The sequence below is a fragment of the Arachis hypogaea genome, chromosome 6 (assembly GCF_003086295.3).
Source record: "Arachis hypogaea cultivar Tifrunner chromosome 6, arahy.Tifrunner.gnm2.J5K5, whole genome shotgun sequence".
NCBI classification, from domain to species: Eukaryota; Viridiplantae; Streptophyta; class Magnoliopsida; order Fabales; family Fabaceae; genus Arachis; species Arachis hypogaea.
In genome coordinates, this window is record NC_092041.1 from 92,526,611 (window position 1) to 92,542,105 (window position 15,495).

Here is a 15,495-nt window from a genome sequence, read left to right on the forward strand (position 1 = left end):
GCACGGGAGGAAACGCTCTGAAAGGGTTTCGCACCGATCAGTGCGCATCAATGAAAAGGGCTTTAGAGGCCTGTATGCCAACAACAGTTCACCGCTGGTGTATTTGGCACATCATGAAGAAGATTCCAAGCAAATTAAACGGGTACAAGGGACATGCCGATATCGAACAAGAAATGAGTCATGTTGTTTGGAACTTTCATAGCAAAGACTCATTCGATAGGAATTGGAACGATTTTCTGCTGAATTTTGGTCTTGCGGACAACAAGTGGCTTTCAGGTAATGTGTTTTTAAAATCTGCAGTAGAGGTGTAAATTCTATGTTCTCTCGGGTGTATTTTACAGTTTGTGTTTGGGTGTATTATGCAGATCTGTACGAAGACCGTCACATATGGGTTCCTATCTATCTGGATCACCACTTCTGGGCAGGGATGAGAAGCACACAAAGGAGCGAGAGCATGCATTCATTTTTTAACAAGTACATCACCCGGAACAGCTCGCTTATTCAGTTCGTCAAATAATACGATAATTGCCTCGGAAGCAGGGAGCAAGCAGAGAGAGAATCAGATGCTGTAGATTTTCATACGGTCGTACCGTGTGCAACCAAATCCTCCATTGAAGCTCAGTTTCAAGATGCGTACACTCATGCAAAGTTTTGGGAAGTACAAGCGCAATTCAAAGGAAAGGCGAATTGCATCACCAGATTAAAGAATTCCGCTCTAGGCTATTCAATATACGAAGTCGGAGAACAAGTTTCCAGCTCAATATTCAACAAGTTCGCGGTTACCTACGACTCAGTTGCAGCCGAGGTAAAATGCCAATGCTTATTATTCGAGTCGAGAGGGATACTGTGCCGTCACGCACTAAGCGTGTTAAGCTTCGAACAAGTAAGCCAAGTGTCACCTAGATATATACTGGAATGATGGAGCAAGAAGGTAAAGAGGCGACACACACACATCAAGAGCAGCCACGACGAGCCACTGATGGAGCCAAGAAGCAAGAGGTTCGACCAATTGGTTTTTCGTTCGCAAAATATTTGAGAATTTGCCTCCGAATCGGAGGAGCTGACTGCAATTATGCATCGTGCGTACGATAACGTCATGGCCGAGATGGAAGCATTAAAAGCCAAAAGGAAGGGGACATCTTCTTTATCCCACGAAGACGCCAACTTGGAATCCGTTAACGAGCTTCAAAGCCCGCCAAGGATTCGAACAAGAGGACGTCCAAAAAATAGGCTAGGTTCAAAGCTGGAGAAACAGATTGCAAATGCCACAAAGAAGAAGAAGACGAAAGTTTTAAGTGAGGTAAAAGTAATGTTCTTTAAATTTGTGGCGATTGAGTTTATTTTTCTCGTTAATAGTTTAGCTAATGTGTGAGTGTTATATTCAGATAAACCTGTTTGATGCTGCATCAGCGGCGCATTCAAATTCCAGCCAATATCAAGTACACGTTATGAATTATCAATTCAGAGTACCAGCAGCAGGGGATAACTCTTTGGGTGTATAGTTTTATAAAATATGGGTGTAAAAGCACTGTTCTTTTGGGTGTATTTTTGTTAATTCACAATTTACATAGACACATATATAGATACATATAGAACAAAAGCTGTAAAAATTCGCAGGTTATGGGTGTATATTTCATTTGATGTTTTTCTTCATATTTTAGTACATGTAATTCATACATTTTGAATACAGCACAGACAGTAGGGTGTATATTTTATGCAATCTTGGGTGTATTATTAGACTTGCGTTGGGTGTAACAGTTTACAATTTGCGTTTATATATGCCTTGATTTTTTGCTTCATATTTTAGCACCTGTAATACAGCTTTTGGATACATCACAGACAGTTTACCAGCACAGATAGTTTAACTATGGGAAAAAATATGCATGGAATAGAAGTTGTTGATAAATGGCAAATATTTACATCATTTGTTCAATTTACAAACTACCCAGCAGTTGGATTACCCAGTTTCTATATCAGCAGAATTAATCTGACAAAACGGACTCAATAATACAGAGGATGGCTTCGACAGCCTTATAGCACTACTCTCTCTAATTGCCCAATCTCTCTGTTTATTCATCTCACTGAATAGTATCCGGGAAGCATACTCCACTCTATAGTGGTCCACCTCCTCCTACAATTAAAAAGTATATTCTGTTTAAACAGCAATATTAATTCAGTAAAGTAATACAGAGTTATATAGTTCTAAAGACAGTTACATGTGGCCAATTATCCCATTCGTACTTCCCCTTTTTGATGTTTTTCGGCTCAATTAACTCAAGCCACTTCATAACGTAGATAGCGCAGTCATAGCTAAAAACGAAGAAAATAAATTACAAATCTCATTTAGGAAAGTTTAATGTTCAGAGTCACAAATTTATACCTTGTTTTTTGGCCTGATATTTTAACATATGATGCTTTAATTTTCTTCTCGTTCTCCCCTTTTGCCAGAGGTTCCCCGCCGGCATATGTTATCAATCTTGAAAATACATATCCCTTAAATACCAAAACAAATCAGTAATACACCCGAATAAATGGACAAGATACACCCAACTGAATGGACAATATACACCCAACACAACTAACAAAATAGACCTATCTATTAAAGTAAAGAAGACAGAGGCCACTTACAGTGAATTTATTAATGTCTTTTCTCTCATCGCTTGGAGCTTTTTTGTGTAGCGGGTCAAGTATTTGACATTTCCGCTTTGTTGTATTTATCAGCCATAACCACCAATGCCCCGAGTGGCAAACAGGAGCAAAAATCTGAAGGATTGCCACATTTCAACAGTGTGTTATTTTATTTGGTATATAAGTAAATAAGCGTACTAACAAATTTAGCAAACGAAAACTTACATATGGATGTGAAGTTAATTTTTTTCTATCTATGAAGTGAATGAAACTCGGGTAGGCTTCCACCCTGAATTCCTTTTTCGTTTTCGGTGATATGAATTCCCCCTTTGGGTGATCCGAAAGTGCCATGCTCTGCAAGAATTGCGAAACAAGAAATGAAATTCTGAAAATACACAACTTACACCCAATCGAACCTAAAAAATACACCCAAATTAATACAGAAAATACACCCAAAGTTCGTAGAAGTAACACTTACCACAATATTGGGGGGGAGACAGTATATTTGTTCCTGAAACCTCTTTTCATTTTTATGGTTGAGGATGAAGCAGATGGCAGATACAATCTAGAAATATATGCCGAAATCAATTTTACATTAATAAACATTGCAGTTGACTTTGGTGTAAAAACATTAATGTTATTCTAATATTACTTGAGATTCTATATCACTTTTTGCCTAGAGGGATGCAAGGTGCATTCTCATCAAAATGTATTCTCCTTGGCCAATCAGAGTGCACATCTCCTCATACTCGTTAGTATCGCCATCTGCGTCTTCCTTCAGTCTCGTCCCCCAGATGTAGCACTTTTGTTTCATATAATCTGGAATTTGATTTATTCCCCCAGGAGTTTCAAACTTTGCAGAACTTTCTCCCCCAGTCTCCCTCTGAATTTGTGGACTTTTGTCTTTTCCCTTCACCGCATTGCTTGCTAATTTTTGGACCAAATTGTCTAATTGTTCTAGCATACTTGCAGTTTCTGGAGATTTTTCCCTTTCTGTCTCCTGCGTTGATGCCCCCTCCTGGCTTGAATCAGTTAATCCAAGGCTGAATGATGGCATTCCTGGATCTGTTTTAGGAACATAGATTGCTGTCCGTGCCATCATCAACAGGGCAGCAGCATCTTCTGCGGCTGGATGACTGCGTCATGATGTATAAGAATAAGAGTAAGAATAAGAATATACGGATGATAAGCAAAGATTGATTTTAGTCTGATGAACTTACATTTTAGTTGGAGCTGGGGGAAGCTTGGGTGTGGTTTCTTGAAGTTGTTTGGGGGGTTAAAGAGTGCTGCACAGTTACACAAAATTAATCATGGCGTAAAAAAAATTGATCAGGAACAATATACACCCAAACTGTTAGCAAATATACACCCAATACTATTTCTTACGTTTCTATAGTCCCTTCAATCCGTAGCATAGGTGTTGGTTCAAAATCTGTCTCAATGGTTGTTTGGGATGCCGGCATAAAAACCTGGATCGGGACTCTAAACAAGAAGAAAAATGAAAGGTTAACAACGTATTTGAAAATAATAAGGTTATAAGGTTGAAATATTCTTGGAAAACTCACACTGCAAGCGCTTCCGATGGTGTTTGTTCCCTCACAACCATCATATTCGAATCAGTCGGAATCAACCTAAAATACACCCAAAGAAGGTCAAAAAATACACCCGAACAATTCAAAAAGAAGACAAGCTTTGTTTTTTGAGAACTTACATACTTGCAGTTTTTGCTTTTTTTTTCTGCCTTTTTTTTCTCGAATAAAATAATAAAGGGCTTTTTTTCTAAAAAAAATATATACAGAATTAGAAGTAGAAGGTAATAGAAGAACAAAAGTAACGGTTATTTGAAAGAGAAATTACATGCTCTGTGACGGCTGGTTTACTCTACTCTGTTCTGTGCGTCCTTGAGAGGAAGGATCATCACTTCCCAAGTTCACAGCCGGTAGTCTAAACAGATTTCATGTTATTCAGACAAAATAAGATACAGGTATAAAATACACCCAAATAAATGCACAAGATACAACCAACTGAATGGACAATATACACCCAACAAAACAAACGAAATATCCCAACTTAGTAAACAACATACACCCAACTTGATCCACAAAATACACCCAAATGGTTCCACAAAATACATCTAAATCATGATAACAAGATTTTATTAAATAATAAAGCTTCTTACGTTTGAGAGGACACATAGCGACCTTCTGTCGATCGCAGTTCAGCTTGGTTCTCCCTGCGAAACAAGATACAATTATTACCAAACAAAACACACCAAAATCTCAAATACACAACCCAGCAAGACATACCCCTCTGCAGCAGATTTATCAACGTTTTCCCTTAGCCATTCATCGAGTTCGTCACTTGATATTTCATATCTCTCACTACATTCATAAAATAAGATGTTAACAAAAATAATTATGATGATAGACCGTAATATAGCTTACGAGGTACTGTACCCGTCAAAGTATTGATCTTCTTCAGGAGGTGAATCCTCCACAACAACTTTTTTCTTTTTTTGTTGTGTTCTGGGTGGAAAAAAAAGAGTACCAATCAGAAATAAAAAATTAATTTTATCACAGAATATTATCCAAAGAAGTGCTTACTTTTTTGGTGTTGTTTTTATTTTTTTCTTTTTCTTCTCCTTCTCCGCAGGTGATGATTCTTCGCTCCTATAAGTTAATAATAGAAACTTCAGTTAATACACGAAATCTTTGTAATGAAGCCAAAAGAAAGGAGTAATAATTTCAGGACATTACTCATCACTTGGTTCAGATTCAGATTCTGAATCAGAATCTGACTCCTCTTGCCTCTGCTTTCTTTTTCTGGAGTCCATTCTTGAAGGCAAACAATTGTCATTTAGAACATACTAAAAATACACCCAAATAAATTCACGAGATACGCCCAACTGAATATACAATATACACCCAACGCAGCAAACGAAACACACCCTGCTTAATAAACTACATACACCCAACGTTATCAAACAAAATACACCCAACTCGAAAAAGAAATTACACCCAAGTATGGTACTTACTTTTTCCCCTTTTTGCTGGGGTGTTTTCTTCCTGAATCCTCTGAGTCTTCTTGAGCCTCAGACTCAGAGGTAGAAGTGTCACTATCAGTAGTTTCTGTCTCCGAAGACGATGTTGGACTCGCCTTCCTTTTTTTTGTTTTTTTTATTTCTTGTTTTTTTTTCTTTTTTTCTTTTTTTTCATTTTTTCTCTTGTCTCTGCCATCTTCACAATCCCCTGAAACATGAGATATTTTAGTTAGCAGCATTCAGGTAAATAAAATACACCCAACTTATTATGTTTACTTACCAAAATTTCCTCTCTTTCTGCAGTCATTCTTTCCACCAACTGCTCCTTAGTCCAGTTGGCAATCCAGGGCTTTGGTGGTCTTTCAGCCCTGTTCTTGCCTTTGTTTTTTGAAAGATGAAAGTAGATTATCATCAGGGTTAAGAGGAAGCCATTAATTGCCTTCTTCTTCTTCTCCTGGTAGTCTGTGATGCCCTTGACCATGAAGGTCAAAACATGCCCCCCCCCCAGTTTCTCTCCGATATGCCGTCCATCTTAAAAATTGGGGCCAGGTGCACGGGCGATATTTTGTTTATCGTTGTTGGTAAAAGGAACGCCATCTGTATGTAGAGGATGAATATCCTCTTGAACATCAGGCGTTCCTCTTCGTTGCCAATGCCTATTTCCATCATTTCATCGGTAAGACTTTTGAGGGTCTTACCTTGGAATCTTCTATAAATTATTTTGTCATCATCAGAAAGTTTCTTATACTCAACCTTCTCAGGAAATAGATCTCCTAAAAAAAGGAAGACAACAAAGTATCCAAGTCGGTTCAAATACACCCAAGCATCAACTTAAATACACCCAAGCAACAACTTAATATACACCTATAATTTTAAGCTAGTTACCTGTTGCATTGATGCCAAGCGCATGACCTATTTTTTTGGTGTTATTTGGAAAGAACCATATCCTGTCTTCAGTCTGTTCTCCCCAAGTTTGAAGTTGTTTGCCAGCTCCCTTAAGAGTTGGTGATCCACCCTTAGTGGTGGGATGTGCATCAACCTACCGAATCCGAGATCCCTCACAATCGCCTTCTTCTCCTCAGTCATGTTTCTGAACTTATCACTCAGGAGATGTGTGGCACACTTAAGGTCTTTTGTTTGGTTTCTTGCTGCCATTTTATCTGAAACGAAAAATACACCCAAAGATATCAGTAAGATACACCCATATATATGAGTCAGATACACCCATTAATAACAATAAGATACACCCATTGATAACAGTAAGATACACCCATATATATGAGTCAGATACACCCAAAGATATCAGCAAGATACACCCATTGATAACAGTAAGATACACCCATAGATATTATTCAGATACATCCATATAGATATTAGTCAGATATCACTCAACCATTCTTCAATATCAAGCCACATTACAAGGTTAAGCAGTATACACCCCCCAATCTACGGAATAAACCCCCAAAAATCAACAACAATAGTAGGAGAACTTAGAACAACAACGTAGAAGGACGTAGAACTTAGAAGAGCGACGTAGAACTTAGAACAGTGTAACAAAAAAGCAAGAATAATAGTAAACCCTAGAAGAACGACGTAGAAGAAAAGTAAAATACACAGGAATCTTAATGAACTTACGTTGAGTATTGTTGCTTTGTTTTCTCTTCAGATTCTTCACGGAGAGTTTGATGGTGTTTTGATGGAGGTTTCGAACAACGATTTGTATATTTTGAACTTTGATTTTCGCTCGAAAATGGGAGGGTTTCCTTGTTTTCAAAGCGCTTTGAGAAGTGGAAGAAGTGGAAGAGTCTGCCATACGTAACCGTTTGAGTGTTGAGCGCGTGATTTTGACGCGCCATGTTATCTCTCTTCATGCGCATGAGTTCTATTTGGGCTGGGCCAACTTGTAAGCTTGTAAACTTGTATGTGTAGCAGGCCCGTAAAATAAAAATGTGTCTTTGCCGCTTCCCGAAGTGTGAATGTGCCAAGTTGCATGGCGGATCATAGTTATTAATTGCAAATCTATATGAATATACTTATATTAGTTGAACAACAACTAAGTATTAAATATTTTAAAATACAAGAATCAATGCTCGTGCAGAAACTTGATGGAATGAAGTTTGCGAAATCTGAATCAATCTTCCTAAATATGTAACAATCATGTATGGTGCTGAAGACAGTTTCTGCCAATAGAGAAAAAGACAAAAACATAGCTTACAATTATACACAGTTCTCTAAATACTGCCATTAAGAATCAAGAATCTTTGAAAAACAATTCTGCCATATGACCAAATATAAAACCACAGGTTCTCTAGACACCCAAATCTTTTCCATTGATATCACCACAGCATTCAGCAGAAGATCAACGGAAAATTTTTTACAAGTTTCACAAGGACCTTTGATTACATAGTTAATTACTTACAAAAGACGTGATTTGGCTAATCAACATTGAAATTTTGTTGATATATATTATACTAAAATCTACTTAAATTTGCGATTAGAACAATTTTATTTTACCTGTCTTCCTCTACCCCTTCCATCTTTAGCACCCTCAATAATTCCAGGGAGATCCACTTGCAAGCAGACAAAATCAATCATAAAGATACGGGATCTTAATTAATCAAGAGGTTCAAGTGCAACTAGATTTTGCTTTAAGTAACACAAGTTTTAAAGCCCACAAGCAGAATATCTTGACCTTGATAAGTATTATAAGTGAAACCTAAGAGAAAGAAATATGGTTTTATTTACTATGGCTCCGCAACCTAGTTGCATTCATATGATATCAATAACAGTAGAAAACCCTCTTATGAGGGATTTTTCATCAAGAGCAAAGATGAAAACATCATCAACATTAAGCTTTCTAATATTGTGGCACCTGAATTTTAGCTCAACGATACGTGATCACGCCAGGAATGCAAGTTAAGGTTGTAAACTCGTAGGAAGCAACCTACACAAACCAAAACAAGTAAAAGTCTTCAGGAAACTCTTTCACATAAGCTATTAAGCATATTAGATAATTCATAATTGTAATGCTGCCCGCTGTCTTTTAAAATAAAAAAGGGAGCATCTGGTTGACACGTGAATAGATGCCAATGACCACTATTATAGTGTCCAAACCAAAGAATAGTTGACAAACATCATGAATGATAGCAAAATGTAGAAGTTAAAATAAGTAACAGCTCATTTATACCATTTTATAATTAATCAGATCAGATGATTAAAAAAAATAGAATGAACTCGAGATATAAATGGTGGGCCACTCCAGAAGGTCCCCACGGATTAAGATCTCCTAAGGGTAGATGTACTCAGCCTTACCCTGTAAGCAGAGGGGTTGATTCCAGATAAAAAACCTTGATCTCAATATCATAGGCCAACAACCTTACCCTAGATATGACATGTACCTATCCCATGCAATTTTATTTTATTTTTCAGAAAGAGAAAAAGAAACATCACTTGCAATATTTCAAAAACATGGTAGAACTCATAGAAGTGAAACACTGCGATATAAATAAATTAAATAGTGAAGATGGCAGTATATAAGATTCATAGAAATACATTCCTACCTCTGAAAATGTCCCAGTCAATTTATTCAGTAGAGTAGATTTGCCAACTGAAGGGAAAACCACAAGACCAACTCTTAAATCACCACTTTTAGTAACATCAAAACCTTCACCAGCACCTCCAGCACCTTTTGATGAAGGAGTAAGGAGTTCCCTCCGCAGCTTTGCCAGTTTAGCCTAGTACCAATGCTTAACAATATTAAATCAACTAGCAGCAAGAATAGAATCACAGAAATACAAAAGTAAAAGATAACAAGGAAAATAATTCTAATAAAAAAATAATCTTATTGGTGGTTGATTCCAAAATCCAAATAGAAGCAAAAGTAAAAACACCCATGTAGCCTTCAATATCATATATCAGAAAACTTTCAAACAGAGTATCCAAGTTAACAATAGGAGCCCAAGGCTGATGAAAAAACAATTCAAATATTCTCAACTTATATTTTAATGTTTTATCCAAATCCGGATACGCGTACGAGCTACATACACCCAAAATTATAAATAAATCAATATGCAAATCAGTAGGAATCTTGTATCCAGCAACAGCTAGAAAGTGGAAACAAGAAGGCCTATTCCAAGAGCAGAATGAGCTTAGCCTAATAATACAACTTCCAATTGAATTTCAGGGAAAGGGTTTGAGTCATGAGTCATGAACCAGAAGCACGTCCAAATGCAATCTCTAGAGCAATTACTCTTACAAAATTCTACCAACTCATTCAACATGACCCAATCATTCCAGTGCTTGGATGAAATTGATCACTTTCTGTCCCATATCCCATCTACCAACTCATTTAACATGACCCCATCATTCCAGTGCTTGGATGAAATTGATCACGTTCTTTCCCATATCCCATCTAACGATGAAGCACACAATGCAGAAACATGTTTACCTTCAGCAAGCCCAAATGATGAGCAGTAGCCTTGTTCTTTTGCGTTCTTTCCATCTGCAGCATAAAAATGACAATGATCATACTTGAAATAATAACTACAATGGAAATACAGCTGCTGCTTTGAACAATCAATACAGTTCCTCAGTTCTTGATTACCATATGCAGGGAGTAAAGGAAACAAAGCACATGCACAGAAATAATATGAAACCTTATTGTAGCTGTCAATCTCTCAAACTCAATCTATACATATTCAACCAGAATTACAACTTAGAGGTATCTGCAGTATTAGTTGTTTTAGTTTTAGCCTAAACATAAAAACTTCACTTATTCTGAGTAACAAGGAATTTATTACAATCCCATCTTACTTGATGCTTAAATATTATTGAACGTAATCACTAATCAGACGAAGTTGCATAACTGAAATATGAACTCCAACGAAAATAGAATATAGGAGTTTCTGGCGAGAATAATTCCGATTAAGGAACATTAATCACAATTAAGCACAGCTTCTATTCCAACTCTAGAAATGCATAGAGCTTCTTAAGAATCATATTAAGTATAAATCATTTGTATTAATAACACCTTAAAACTGGATCCTAGGATATGGCTTTAAAATTTTGTAATTCGTAATCAAACGCTAGTAACCCTACTACTGCAGAGGAAAACAACTTATGGATTAGTTTGTAGTCCAAAAATGTTATACTTTCACGGATACGAATCGAGGCGTGCAACCAAGTTCCGTTGAGAATACAATGGAAGGAAGGAAGGAAGCATTAGAGACAACGCATAGGGTACCTCATCTTCGATATCCTTTATTTTCTGCATCACGGTCACCATTGTTGAAGGATGAGCTCAGAGGAAGAGAAGAAAATAGTTTCAGATGATTAATGGTTACTCTTTTGTGTTGTGATGTGTCGTGTTGGCTCTTAAGCTGGGGAAAAAAGGAAGAAGATGCTAGAACAAATATGCAGAGTGCACCAATCCTTCTATGGGTTCCAAAGGAAGCTTTCCAGTGACCCCAACCCATCTTCCCTCCAAATTTTCTCAACCGTTACTCTGCTTTATTTGTGAACCAACCCATATATTTCTTATTATTTTAATTTATAACCTGGTCCTTCAAGGGTCCAAATTATTCTTTCCCCACCGAAGAAAACTCCATTAAACTTAAGGACGTTATTGTTGCAACAAGTCAAGTCCTATGTTTTCTTTGTATCTAGGCCAACACTATAAAATGAAAAAGAATAATTTTCAAAACCAATGAGAAGATCTTCTATGCTTCCTTTTACTATGCCAATTTTGAAGCCTAAAATTCATCAAATGAATTCCCACAAAACTGGACCAATCTGTTGATAACTAACAACATAAAAAAACACATTCGCAAATGTCTATTATCAAAAGACAACAATTAGATCCAAGTCTTAACACAAAACAGAATATCAAAAAGAAATTCTAAGACTCTGCCTTCCTCTAGAAGACTAATTCATGAGGCTTCTGGCCTTGCTTCAAAGAAAACCTAGCACCAAGGTAAAACTTCAAGTCTGGAACACTCTCTATGGCTTTTATCAAAGCAGAATCAACAGTCTTCTGGTCATCCTTCTTGTCTTGAGGGAGGGTCTTCTTCTCCTACATTTGAAGCAAGATAGCACATAAGCAAATGCTGATAAAAACTGCAAGTGCCAGAAAGACAAATAAAACAAGAAATTTATACAAACTAACCTCTTTCTCGGACTCAAAGAACTCGCCTTCTCCCTTCTTTTTCTTTTTCTGGACTTCCTTTGAAAAGTATTTGTCATCGAATTTCTCCACGTTACAAGCAGACACATCTACTTTGGTTGATGTGGCAATAACATACGACTGATTCACACGTCTCAACGGAACTCCATTAATCTTGAAGGGTCCTGAGGAAACAAGATACATAAGACCGGAGGAGAGAAAAACTTCATTAATCCGCTAGCTTATTCGGACACAAGTTATACACAACACAATGGAAAGCAATATCAAAAAAGAAAATGTTGTCTATGCGTTGAAATCCGAAGCTTGAAACTGCAATGGACAACTTAATTCAAGAACTAACGTCATAGCACTTATAATCCGGCATTCAATTAAGTGACATAGGGGAGAAATGAAGCATCATCCACATATTAAAAAAAAAAGAAAGCTTATCAAGCAAAATCCGAATAAACAGAAAGCCAATATTCAATATGATTTAAAACACTATTTTTCACTATAAGTCCGAGACAATAACATAAACAGAAACTTCATTGAGGATAATGAGCAAGAGTTACCAGACACAAGAAGCAGCCCAGAAGGAAGCTGCTTGAGGAACACAACTCTCTTCCCCTTGAATCTTCCAGCAAGAAGAATCAGCACTGTCCCAGGAGTAATGCTAGCCCTGAAAACGCGACAAAAAAAAATGAAACATATAAGATCAATTGGATCAATAATCTAACCCTAAGATAGGTCAATTAATGTATAAAAATAGTAAAATTAAATAGCCAATAATGCCACCATCCCAATCTAAATTCTCATTTCAGATCAAGAATTTTGTTTATCACATTTGACATCGAAAATTAGAAAAAAAAAAGAACAGACCTGAGTTTGGTGGGTTTGGGTTTGTGCTTGTTGACAAGAGGAGTCTTGACATCTTCAGCAGGATAGAACTTAGGAGGCTTTTGAGCGAGGGCCTGGGGCTTAGGCTTGGGTTCATGGACGGGGAACTTGCCACCATTCTTAGCCTTTATGGCCCACAAACCCCTCTTGTGGTACATCTGAGACCGAGAGTACTTCCCGATCCCCCGCACCAGTTCAGGGTTCCTGCCGACCTTCCTTGCTGCTCTCTGCTTCGGCGCCATTGCTAGAGTTCTTCACTCAACTGCAACGCTTACTTCTCCTCCCACAAAACCCTAATTCTACTTCCTTTGCTTTCATCAATGATAGGTTATATATTGCGCTGTGTCTTACCCTTGTAGACACATAAACCCAATAACTAGGCCCAACTTGTTTTTATTGTCTTGTTTGCATCGTAGCTCGGCCCAAATTCTTGTCCAAAAAAAACTAATGTAGTTATATTATACTTCAACCGGAAAAAATCCTGTTGTTCAAATAAATTCAAATCCGGAGTAAATTGTAAAAATTTTTATTTATTCTATGGTGTAGATCAATTTTTTTCTAAAAATATTATTTGTATACTAAAATCAGCCATTAATATATTTATATATAAATATATATAATTTAATTTATTTTCAATTTAAATTTATATTTCAATATATATTTTATACTAGTAATTAATTTTAGTGATTGATTTTAATGTACACGTAGTATTATTAATTTCTTCCTATACCATATCTTATATACCATTCATTATTTTCTTTTTTCCTCTTTTCTTTTTCTCTTTCTGAGGTGGATTTGTTGCTGGAAATCATTACTTGAGCTTATTTTCTAGGTAGAGACTCGGTCTTATTCTTAGAATTTACTTGTAATATTAAGAGTTGATTTAATATTGAGTATTAATAATCACCAAAAAAAAATATTGAGTATTAACAAACACGGACAATATTAGACTATTTATATAATCATATTTATGGATTTATTTAATAAATTAGTTGAAGTATGTTTTTGATTAGTTTGTTAAACATTAATTTACTTATTATGCTATATTTTGTTCTTTTGTTCATTTAAATTAAGAAAATATTTTATATTAATTACTAGTTTATTATATATGTTTGCATCATTAGTTATGTGATTTATATCTATAAATTAATACTTGATTGTTATTAATATATATGTGAAAACATATATTTTAATTTTTTATTTTAATTTTTTTATAACTATATTTTTATATTTTTATTTAATTATAATTAAATCAATCAGGTAAACGAGTGACCACCGTTAAACTAATAACCAAGGTTTTGAAAACCGGACAGATCATCAAACCGCTCTAATCACTGGTTTATTGGTTCATTAATCCAACCGATTCAACCGGTGGTTCAACCAAAAAAATCGTTTTAGAATAAAATAATAAATAAACATCCTAAAATATCTTCCAAATTTAAAACACTACACAAAAATCATCAACCAAATTCATATGATCTTATCAAAATACAAACTCAAAAGTTAAATAGTAAAAAAATATCTAAATATTAAATTTTGACTTTGAGGGTTAATAGGATCACTTAACACCTTAGATTCTAATTTAGAAATGTGAGGAGATAAAGGATTATCAATTTCAAAAGAATGTCGAGCTAGTTCAGTGAGAAAATGTTGATCATTCTATGGTATTATGCTAACTGAACATAAACCTGAACCTTGCAAGATGACCTTTTCGGTTTAATCTTAGGCAGAGTTGCATTCATCTGTTGTAAGAGATCGATCTCTCTTAGCAACAGATTCTTCTTGCCGAGCAAGCCATAAACGGGATCTAGTGTTGTTTCCAAGTTAAGGGGGCTGAAAGGTTCATGGTGAAGACCTGCATACAACAAAAAAAAAAAAAAATGGAATGGTCAATGATAAATTCTCCTAACTAGTGCGCAAAAGAATCCTCCCAATATAAAATCTCACTCATCTAATCGGTGGTCCTTAGATATGGTGTAAATTACAATTCATGCTATGGCAAGTGAAATTTTTGAATTAGAAGTTTTAAGCACAACATTCAGAGGCTTATATCATTAATCAAAAGGAAATACCACATTCTATCCATATCATACCTTGTTATTTGCAACAGCATGTTCAACAACTAATTGAATGGAATCTGGAGATAAAGTTAGGAAAAAGCCAGCAATGTAGTAATACTTGGCTTTTTCAACTGTTTACACACAAAACATGAACAATAACAAATGTCAGTCATCAGGACTATTCAGATATAGAGATATAAAGGGGTCCAAACAAATAAACTGGGTACCTAATGCCCAATTTTCTGGTCTTTTCAAATGCTCAGACTTGTAGCAATTAGCAGCTGCTAAGTTGGCAACAAGTGACCTATATTTAGAAGCAATCAATAGAAAGCTTCAGATAATTGTCTTGCAATCAAGCACATATAAAGCCAACTACCTATACACTTTGACTCTCCTTCCACTACCATCATCATCATTCATCAGTTTATTTATATATGGTATTGGCAGGTAGCTACCCTACTCATTCAGCAACAACCAACATTTGATTTGATTTCCATTTTTAGCATTCAGCAACAACCATTACAAAACAGCAGCATAACAACAACAGTGTCATAACAAAACAGCAGCATAACAACAACAACAGATTAACAAGTCATTAATCACAAATTCCAAATTCAAAACACTTATCAGTGATCACACAGTGCCACAACAAAACAGCAGCATAACAAGACCAGCAGCTTAACAAGTCACTAATCAGAAATTCCAAATTC

At 36.0% G+C, this 15,495-nt stretch overlaps 2 protein-coding genes across 4 annotated transcripts; both read right to left on the bottom strand.

Annotated features, from left to right (window-relative positions):
* Positions 1-1,895: 1,895 nt before the first annotated feature.
* On the bottom strand, positions 1,896-11,207 carry LOC112696947 (uncharacterized). Of its 3 annotated transcripts, XM_072197310.1 has the most exons (23): positions 10,911-11,207; positions 10,116-10,169; positions 9,229-9,402; positions 8,541-8,612; positions 8,183-8,238; positions 7,304-7,687; positions 6,554-6,828; positions 5,663-6,441; positions 5,385-5,462; positions 5,232-5,297; positions 5,085-5,153; positions 4,935-5,009; positions 4,808-4,861; positions 4,486-4,572; positions 4,194-4,259; positions 4,015-4,110; positions 3,849-3,914; positions 3,281-3,764; positions 3,107-3,193; positions 2,854-2,982; positions 2,629-2,763; positions 2,381-2,493; positions 1,896-2,131 (listed from the first exon to the last, which is right to left on the bottom strand). In XM_072197310.1, the coding sequence occupies exons 8-17, from the start codon at positions 5,905-5,907 to the stop codon at positions 3,905-3,907; spliced, it is 846 nt and encodes a 281-aa protein (XP_072053411.1). In that variant the 5' UTR covers positions 5,908-6,441; positions 6,554-6,828; positions 7,304-7,687; positions 8,183-8,238; positions 8,541-8,612; positions 9,229-9,402; positions 10,116-10,169; positions 10,911-11,207; the 3' UTR covers positions 1,896-2,131; positions 2,381-2,493; positions 2,629-2,763; positions 2,854-2,982; positions 3,107-3,193; positions 3,281-3,764; positions 3,849-3,904. The 3 variants fall into 3 exon arrangements, with proteins under 3 accessions (XP_072053411.1, XP_072053410.1, XP_072053412.1); XM_072197309.1 differs by having other exon boundaries at positions 3,107-3,764; XM_072197311.1 differs by lacking the exon at positions 8,183-8,238 and having other exon boundaries at positions 3,107-3,764.
* A 153-nt stretch (positions 11,208-11,360) lies between these two features.
* LOC112696943 (large ribosomal subunit protein eL6z) lies at positions 11,361-13,226 on the bottom strand. The gene is made up of 4 exons (XM_025749904.2): positions 12,708-13,226; positions 12,401-12,507; positions 11,832-12,013; positions 11,361-11,738 (listed from the first exon to the last, which is right to left on the bottom strand). Exons 1-4 carry the CDS (start codon positions 12,965-12,967, stop codon positions 11,583-11,585), a joined length of 705 nt encoding a protein of 234 aa, XP_025605689.1. The 5' UTR covers positions 12,968-13,226; the 3' UTR covers positions 11,361-11,582.
* Positions 13,227-15,495: the final 2,269 nt, after the last annotated feature.